Below are 9796 nucleotides of genomic sequence, written 5' to 3'. Positions count from 1 at the left end.
CCTGAACCACGGAGCAGACTCTCTGGCCCCGCACATCAATATTTTTTTTTTTTAACGAAATTGATTTTGTTTTATGTTTTTGGTTTTTGGAGACAGAGCATCACTCTGTCATCCAGATTAACCTGAATCTAACTATGTAGCCTAAACTTGTCTCAAACATGGTAATCCTCTTGCCTCAGCTTTCTGAGTTCTTGGATTCGAGTCGACACATTTACCTGACTTTGTTTTGTTTTGAGACAGGGTCGCACCGTGTAGCCTGCCTGGCTGGCTGGAATGCACAGAGAACTGATGGCCAGCCTGTGTCTCCAGAGTGCTGAGCCTGTACATGAGCCACCATGCCTAGCACATTTCATTAATTTTGAATTAAAAAATATATTATGTGTATAGGTGTTTTACCTTGCACATATGTCTATGCAGCCATGTCTGTGCCTTGTGCTTGCAGTGACCAGAAGAGGGCAGCAGATCCCCTAAAACTGCAATTACAGACAAGTGTGAGCCTCTATGTGAGCGCTGGGAATTGAATCCCAGCCCTCTGGAAGAGTAGCCAGTCTTCTTAACCGCTGGGCCTTCTCTCTAGTTCGTATTTTTAAAAATTTGTTTTTAATGTGTATGTGTGTGAACTTGTGTGCGATTTTGTACACACATGCATGCAGGAGCCTGCCGAGGCCAGAGGAGGGCGTCAGATCCATTGGAAATGGATCTGATACTGGGAACTGACACCCCCCCACCCTCCCACCCCGCTTCTGAAAGGGCAGCAAGTGCTCGCCACGGCTGAGCCATCTCTCCATCCCCTATATTTTACTTTTTAATTACAAATATTGTACATATTAAGTATAAGTTCTGAAATATGTATGCTCTGTGGAATTGCTAAATCGAGCTAATTGACATACATTAACTTACAGACTTATTTTACAGTGGAAAAACTTAAAAATCTTTCTTATAATTTTCCTTTGTTATTAAAAATTTAAATTGGTACACAAAACATAAAAGCTATACATATTAATGAGATGTTATGTGATATTTCAACACACATATACATTGTATAACATGTGAACAGGATTAAAATGCTGATTTGCTAAAACTTTTATCATTTTCTCATGATGAAAATAGTCAAAATCCCTTCTTTAGCTTTTAAATTCTACATGACAATGTCTTTTATTATGAATAGGTTTTTGAAATTATTTCCTCAACAGAAGTGAAATTATCTCCCTACAGAAGTGAAAACAAGTGTGCTATGTAACATGCTGGAAGTTGAAAAGTTAATCACTGCCTAGAGAAGGGAAAATTGTGTGGAAAACATCCTTCCTCAGGAGGCCAATCCATCACAGGCCTCCAGTAACATGGGTACAAACATGACAGATGGCCTGTCCTCAACCTGAACTTGTATTCACTACCATTGGATAACCTTACCTTCTGCTCTGGATCTGAGCACCCTTCTCACTGGCAATCAGTAACCGAAGACTTTCATCAGCATCTTCCGCAGCTGCAGGAATCCAGAGTGGATGTTTCTTGTGTATTGCCAAAAAAGTGCTAGTACTGGAGGGGAAAGGTCGTGGAAAGCAAGACACTTCTCATCTCAAAATGATTTTGGGCGAACGGCGAGCAGTGGCGGCGGCGCAGAGAGTGCTGCGGAGGTTTTGCTGGTTTCGGACCCCATAGGCCAGATGGTGAAATCCTCCCTGCAGCGGATTCTCAACAGCCACTGCTTCGCCAGAGAGAAGGAAGGGGATAAACGCAGCACCACGCTCCACGCCAGCCGCACCATGCCGCTTCTTAGTCAGTACTGCCGCGGCGGCTGCAGCAGCGAAAGTTCTAGGGTCGCCCTCCATTGCTGTAGTAACCTGGGTCCGGGGCCTCGGTGGTACTCCTGATGTCCCTCACCCACCCCTGAAGATCCCAGGTGGGCGAGGGAACAGTCAGCGGGATCACAGTCTTTCAGCTAGTGTCCTCTACTCTGACGAGCGGCTGAATGTGACAGAGGAGCCGTCTAACGACAAGACCAGGGTCCTGAGCATCCAGTCCACACTCACGGAGACCAAGCAGGTCACCTGGAGGGCAGTGTGGAACGGTGGTGGCCTCTACATCAAGCTCCCGGCTGGGCCCCTGCCTGAGGGCAGCAAGGACAGTTTCACAGCTCTTCTGGAGTTCGCAGAGGAGCAGCTCCGGGCCGACCATGTTTTCATCTGCTTCCCCAAGAACCGTGAGGACAGAGCCACCCTGCTCCGAACCTTCAGCTTTCTTGGCTTTGAGATTGTGAGACCCGGGCATCCCCTCGTCCCCAAGAGACCCGATGCTTGCTTCATGGTCTACATGCTGGAGAGAGAGGACCCGGGCTAGGAAGACTAGGTGCCAGCCCTGCCCAGTGTCCCTGTGCTCTCCTGGGTTTGTCCACATGTCAGAGTGCAGAATAAACACTCACTCCACTAGTGGGGTGCTTCTTCGAAAAAAAAAATGATTTTGCTTGGGAATCCCTTGCAGATGGTTTACCACGCATTGGGTTATCACCCAGGCTAGGTTGCCTGATACTGGATAGCATCATCAGTCATCTCAGGCTTCCTTCTTTGCAGGGACCAGGAGAGAGCTCCTCTTTCAGCTTTTGAGATATACCACACATAATGGCAGTCAGGAACTGCCTTACTGTACAAGAACACACTAGAACGTTCAACTTCCAAGTGTAGCTCAGTATACATTTGTGCTAGTCAACGATTCTATTTTCTGTGATAAATACTTTAAATCATTTTACAGGAGGGAAGACTTCTTTTGGCTTACAATTTCTGGACGTTAACCTCCCCCACCCCCCACACACTGGTGGCTAGCTCTGTTGTTTCTGTGCCTGTGATGAACCAGAACATTGTAGTGGAAGGAAGCACAGGACAGAGCTGCTTACCTACTGACAGCCAGCAAGCTGGGGGTGGGCATGAAAAAGAGGGTGACAAGATATAGTTGTCCCCAAGAACAGGACCCCAATAACCTACTTTCTCTAACTACGGCCCACTTCCAAAGGATTCTACCACTTCCAATAAAGCCATCAAATTATGAATTCCATTAATCCATTGATTACATCACAGCACTCATGGTTCACTTCAGCTAATTAGCAGGGTGTCGAGACTCTAACATATGAACCTTTTCGAGTGGACCCTGTGGTGGCTAATTTTCATTGTCAACCTGACTCTACTTGGAATTGATGACAACCCAAGTAGCTGGCACACCTGTGAAGGACATTTTGGACTGGATCATTTGAGGTCAGAAGACTGAGGACACAGAAAAAGGAAGTTCTTGTTTTTTGCCTCCTTGCCCTTGCTCTCGTCGACAAGTTGGTCTACCTTACTGCTGGGGCGTCCCTTCACTGGAATTCCACTTCTTTGGGATTACAGTATATACTGAAGACTAGCTAAGACATCCAACCTCCTGGACTGCACAAATTGTGCATTTTTGGCATTTCTGTTGGGTGAAAGATATTGTGGAAATAGCTGGACCAGAGCCTATAAGCCACTCTATTAAATCCCATGTATATACATTACTAGTTCTGTTACTCAGAGTTTTATAATTTTTAAAAAATGCTGCAGGATCCCCGACAGCAGTAGGCAGCAGAAATGCTGTAGGTCCCAAATGGTGGTAGCGGGCCACGTGGCGGCAGACAGGGGGCCCTGGGAGCAGCCAGTCCCAGGCTGAGACGGCTGCTGGTCTCAGAGTGGTGGTCCGAGTGGTGGTGGCGGGCCTTGTGGCAGCAGACAGTGGGCCCGGGGAGCAGCCAGTCCCAGGCAAAGACAGCTGCTGGTCCCTGAGCAATGGCTGGTCCCAGGCAGGGAGACACATGGCGGGCAGGCAGAAGACAGAAACATGGATAGACACGACATGCAGGGTGAGGTTGAATGTTTATTCAGGGGGTTATGGAGGAGGAAGGGTGAAGGGGGGCACAGAGAGAGAAGGAGAGAGAGAGAGAGAGGGAGAGAGAGAGAGAGAGAGAGAGAGAGAGAGGAGGAGAAAGAGACAGAGAATGGGGGAAGCAGAGAAGTGGGGAGAGAGGCAGAAGCGAAGCTGCCTCTCTGAGAGGAAGATGGAAAAAAGGACAAGCTCAGGCTGGAAGCTGAAGATCAGCCTGCCTTAGGGGATGGGGAGGGGAATGGGTGTGGCTTGTCTCTTAAAGGGACCAAAACCATAACACCAGCTGCTACCACTTTTCAAGTCAGGCCTTTCTTCCTCCAAGGTAATCACATGCCATCCACAGATTCACAAGCACACACAAGAGGACCAGGGGATAGACTCCTGAGATTTATCTTCATTCTGTGTGAAATGAGCAGCCTCTTGTGAACCTGCATCTGCCTGACCTCACTGAACTATGGAATTACCTCTGAGCTCCAAACCTTGCTTAGTGCTGGGGCCTGGCTCAAGGCACAAAAATCTCCCAACTGTGACGGTAACTTCAGAGCATAGGGCTCACGTAGAGGCCCTGAGGTCTCAAGGGGGAGTCTGGAAGGCAGACCCGGGATGTAGAAGCATCCTATCCAGGAAAACTTGTGCTGTGCAGGAGGTCCAAAGCTCATGTGGCTGCCATCCTTGCATGTGTGGATGAATCATCTTAACAACCAATGAGAGCAGAAGGGCAGTTGGCTGCTCAGGATGAGAGGATGTGCTGGCTCTGGTCCCTGACCCTTCCTTAAGCAGCTAGTGCGCAGTTCCTCCAGGCTGGCTCAGAGGAGCCACTATAGACTCATGCCACCATCTTGAGTTCTAGAGATGAACAGGTGATGTTCCCTTTCCCCTCCAACCCTTTTCCCGACATCGAGTTCCTGCAGCTCTGCTCTGCTCCACTGCCCACCAGGGTGTGGTCTTGGTTTCCAACCCCTCTACTGCAATGGATCGGGGATAAAGCAGAGGACATGGAAACTGAATTCCCAAGGTAAAGGCCAAGGATAATGTGCAAATTCTGGACAAGTCATTCCTGAGTATGATGCCTCCGCAAGGAGAGAATGATCCACAAAAGATGGAGCCTGGTGGCAGGGGTGCTGGAAAGATGGTTCAGTGGTTAAGAGAACTGGCTACTCTTCCAAAGGACCTGTGTTCAATTCCCAGCACCCACATGGGAGCTTACAACTGTCTGTAATTTCAGTTTTAGGGGATCCAGTGTCTTCTTCTGACCTCCACATACTTGCAGGCCAAACACCAATGCACATTTAAAAAAAAGGATGAAGCCCAGGAAAGGGGTAAGATGAGCCCAAATGTTACCCTAATGTCTGCTGAAATGATTCAGAAGAGAGGACCCCCTTAGTCCAAGGAAAGGACTCAGAGTTCCTGCGGAATGAAGGGAACAGAAGGCAAAAATGGGTTCTATGGTTGTCCCAGAGGAGGACGGTAGTCAAGGAAGGGAAGAGAGGAAACGATGACTGGGCAGAACCCAAACCCAGTGCACAGGGATAAACTGGAGTGCAAGGCACCTGCTCAGAAGCAGAAGTGCTTAGCCCAGGTTACCCCTAGGGCTACTGTTCTTAAAGGGCTGGGGAAAGAACAGCTCCCCATACTTTCTGAACCCCATCCCTAACAAAAAGAGAAAGAGCAGACAGACCACAGGACACAACTACTTTAATGTGCAATATCTGTCACCAGGGGCAGACAGGGGACAAAAGGAGGGGCATAAAAGGTGGCTTTGGCTGTAGAACAGGTAAAAGGAAGAAGTAGGGCCACATCACAGCCCTGGGGATCCATGAGTTGTAGTCTGATCTCTCCTACAGGGAAGCTGGGCTCAGCCTGTCAGGCAGAGCCAAGTCAGGCCCACCCTGGCCGCCTTAACAGTCAGGAGTGGGGGAAGGGCTGTGGAGAGCAGAACATTCACTTCAAAGGGCCTGGAACCTTTTGTTGAGGGCCCTCATGACGGCTGGAACAGAGAGGTACGAATGGATACAACAGACAAAGACACGCAGGACTCAACTACACCGATTGCCCCGCTTCCCCCTTCTATCCACAGGGATTCCCCAACTGGCAATCTGCAAAAGTCCCCGGGACTGACTCCTCCACCGCTCTCAGATCACCATGTGGAAATGCCCTCTGCAGGAGAACGGTGTGGGTGGGCACTCGGCAGAGCATTGTGGGAGAGCAGTCTTATCTGCTTGGTGTTACACCCCGCCCCCAGTACAGTAGTAGCAGCCAGCTAGCCTTTCCTGGGTATCTGTGCCGATGTACCTAGCTCCCTCTGCCCCTGCCCTCACCCATCCCTGCCCAGGGTCAGTCATACCGAGTTGTTTTCTCAGCCTGTATGCTTCTTTCTCTAGCAAAGGACACTAACCCAGCAGACAGAGGGGAAAAAATTATCGTTCAATATCCTGGTCTCCTCCCCACTCCATTCCCAGTCCTCCCAGTCCTACATCCCACCCCACAGTACTCAACAAGACTGGTACTCAATCCTGAGCAGAGAGGAGGTGCCCTCTCTCTGTGGAGTGTGGGACCATGCGAGCGGGCCAGGTTAACTTGGCTACCACCATCTAGCAGGGCTGTCATTTCTTGCAGATAAGAAAATTTTACCTGTTGACACCCCAGTGTCCCTGGTACTTGATTCTGCTTCTCCCCAGCAGGGAGTGGGGAGAGCACAGATGGTTCTTGGTCACCTGAAAGAGAACAGAGTGCAGCATCCAGGCTTGGGGTCCAGGTGGGAAGGGCCTGGTGAGGTCTAAAATGAGGCAACATCGCCCTCTGCTGGCAGCAACTTGTACCTCCTGGTTTCTCAGCTTCTGGGCCTGTCTTCCCTGATGCACAGAGACAGGCCCCTAGGACTTTAGCCCTGGGCCGGTTCTAGTCAGGCCATAGCCACAACCAGGACCTGGGAAGAGGCCAGCAAATAGGGCTCACCAGAAAAAACTCTGGAGTGCTGAGCCAGCTTCTAGAGTTGGAGTTGTCCTACCCTTTAAAGCCACGTACACCACAATCCCACTCATCTGACAACATGGCCCGCCCACAACCAGTCTTGTGGGCTGTCTGCCTAGATAGGGAAGCCCAGAAAGAAGACTGCAATCCCTCAGTGATAGAGACTAAAGCGTCCCTCCTCTGTTCCACTTCTCTTAAAGCCCAAAGACTCACCAGTGGGCGCAGGTGTTCTGGCGCTGGTGCCTCTCCGCTTCAGGGCTACGCGCTGGGAATTTGCTGAAACTTGGGGTGCTCGGAGGTTGGTGTCTCCACTGCTCATTTCTCCACGATGCATGCACGTGAAAGGTCGCACTGCCCTGCGTGTTGGAAGCTGACACAAAAATTTCTCAGTGAGTACATGTCATGGAGGGGCTGAGGGGCAAGTGGGAGAAAGAAATGGAGGCTTGTGAGGCTCATCCCATCCGCACCTTCTCTTCCTCCTTCAGCCTCAGGGCAAGAGGCAGGAATGGAGCCCCCAAGCACTGAAAAGGCTCAGATCCTGGCCTGGCTTCCTTGGGGAAGAGCCAGGAGGGAGGATCAGGAGGCCCTTGGATCTGACTACAGCCAAGCTGTGCAGCCCACACTGGAAGGGCTCTCCGGATCCAAATCACCCAGACTGTAGCCAGGCCTGCTTCCCACCCTGCCTGGCTAGAGAGAGGAGATGCACAGGGAGGGAACAGTAGCCAACACCTAACTGAGGCTCCCTCATATCCACCCTTCCTTATGACCAGGACCCCACACCAGACATCCTAATCAGGGCAAGTGTCCACTGACTACCCCGAGGCCAAGGTAGTGGCAGAGGGAGCAGGACAACGGTCTGTGCTGGGGAGGGAAAGGGCGGGGTGAGAGGGGACAGAGGGTGCTCTACTCACTCGGGCACGGGGATTTTCCTTGATCTTGCAGGACTCTGGTGTTGGAGTCATCGCTGCCAAATTCTTCACGGTATCTTTATACGCAAGGCCTCTGTCTGCCCTGGCTGCTGGCAGGGCCTCCCTTGTATTCTTTGCTGTTGCTTTCTTTCTGGATGGCCCATGAGCAGGCTCGCTGGCTTCTAGAGGTGTTGCGCAGTGCTTTTTAGAACTCTCAAGTGTGGAGACGCAGGTTATTGGAGGAAAGGTGGCTGTTTCCCCAGGAGCTGCCTTTGGTCTCTGTCCACATTGTGGGACAGGTCTTCGCCCGGTGAATCTTGGGGCATCCTGTAGAGCTTTCTTCTCCTGGACTGACTTTTTCTTAGAACTGGCCTTCACTAGCCCACCCGCAGCAGCTCCTGGGAAACGGGGCTTGCTTGGTTCCTTGCCTTTGGACGCAGCTGCTTTTCTGTTAGAACAAGAGCCTCCCAGCTTTCCCATGCCCAATGCATGGCTCCTGGGAGCACCCACCTGCAGAGAGCCAGTCATATGATGAAAATTGCCCCTGGGTTGAACATCCTCTATTTTGATTTTCTCTCCAGGATCCATAGCATTGCTGGATATGATCTGCCCTCCGTTCTTGAAGCAAATGCTCACCCTTATCACTTGCACCTCATTCTCTTCCTCCGAGGTTGAGTCAGGGTCGGGAGATGGCTCTGGGATGTCCTCAGGGACTGGTTTCTTACTCTTGATGATTTTCTTTTTCTTTTTTGTCTTGCGCACCCTGCCTCCTTTGGCCCCCCTGTAGTGGACAGGGGCCCCAGAGGCCCGCTTCACGTCTACCAATCTCTTGCCCAGCCTGCCTTTCCTGCTGCGGTCTGCCTCTGCACCTGCCCAAGGGGTAGACTGTTGGGCGGTACAGCTTTTTGAGGAGGAGCGGCTTCTAACACTTTGGCGTATCTGGTCGGTTGGCTGCTGCACCATTTCCTCAACCCCATCGTCGCCGTCGTCATCGTCGTCGTCGTCGACAAGAGGCAAGCAAGCCATCAAGTCTTCTTTGTCGCTGTCTGAGGAGACAGACTGCTCACTGTGATCCTGCACCGGTAGCTTGGACCCTGACTCAAGGTCTGAGTTGCCCTCAGTCTCGACGTCATCCTCACTTATGCTACTCTGTGAAGATCCCACATCATGGCTCAGGTCGAGATCCTGCAGTGAGCTTGGGCCCTCCAGGCAGACTTCAGTGGCCTCCCCATCCTCGGAGTCCACGCCTACTTCTTCAACGGCCGTCTGTTCATTGGAGCTCATGATTCTAGTGTTAAATCTACGTGGCCTGGCTTGTGAGGACAAGGGTATCCCTAGTCTTCACAAGACCAGCTAGGCCCTCGGAGACACCGTCACCATAGACACACTTGCGCTAAACACAAACAAGGGTACCCTTCTACTGACGTCATGCCTTCATTCTGGCCTTCTCATTGGCCTACCCTCCACCAACCAGATCAACCCTTGTTAGACCATGGTCGAGGCCCTAGCCAATAAGAATGAGGATGCTTGGTTGTTTGGAATTCTTAGCCTGCCTGGCCCAAGTCTATGGACGGGGGTATGGGGATGGGAGGGGGGTTGGAGTATAGGAGGTGTGGGGGCATAGGGTGGGTGGGAGGTGTGTGTGTGCAGGTGGTGGAGTCTTGAGTGTGTAGTACAGTCAGCCTTGTCTCTCTTTTTCTCACCTCCTCTGGCCAGACACGTATCATGGAAGGAGACCTGCACCCTCTGTGGCTCTTTCCTCCTGTAAAGTGGAGAAAGTAGCCACACATGGGCCAGAGGCTTGTGAGGATCCAGTGTTGGGATGGCTGTGAAGCACTCAACATAGAAAAGATCGGGAAGCCCCCGTTCCACAGCCAGGCCAACTGTTCAACAGGACAGTGGTCAAGGAAGCCCATAGTAGCTATCAGTGCTCCACAGAAGGGTCAGCTAGATAGAAGATGGTCTTCGAGCCACAAGCTGTGGCGACAGCAACTATGGTTACAAGCAGCCATGCACCCATGACGCTGTGTTGG

General features: G+C 51.1%; 1 protein-coding gene and 1 pseudogene across 1 annotated transcript; one reads left to right on the top strand and one right to left on the bottom strand.

The window, feature by feature from the left end:
• Nucleotides 1-1664: 1664 nt before the first annotated feature.
• On the top strand, nt 1665-2350 carry LOC121442898 (annotated as a pseudogene).
• A 2933-nt stretch (nt 2351-5283) lies between these two features.
• Nucleotides 5284-9047, bottom strand: LOC121442874 (uncharacterized protein CXorf49 homolog). Its single transcript, XM_041644519.1, has 4 exons — nt 7767-9047; nt 7069-7225; nt 6517-6599; nt 5284-5292 (listed from the first exon to the last, which is right to left on the bottom strand). Exons 1-4 carry the CDS (start codon nt 9045-9047, stop codon nt 5284-5286), a joined length of 1530 nt encoding a protein of 509 aa, XP_041500453.1.
• Between the last annotated feature and the right edge of the window lie 749 nt (nt 9048-9796).

This window comes from Microtus oregoni, unplaced genomic scaffold (assembly GCF_018167655.1).
Source record: "Microtus oregoni isolate MIOR12 unplaced genomic scaffold, Mior012 000097F_ref0000449, whole genome shotgun sequence".
NCBI lineage: Eukaryota > Metazoa > Chordata > Mammalia > Rodentia > Cricetidae > Microtus > Microtus oregoni.
Note: the sequence above shows the minus strand (reverse complement) of the source record. Positions and strands in the feature narration are given on the sequence as shown.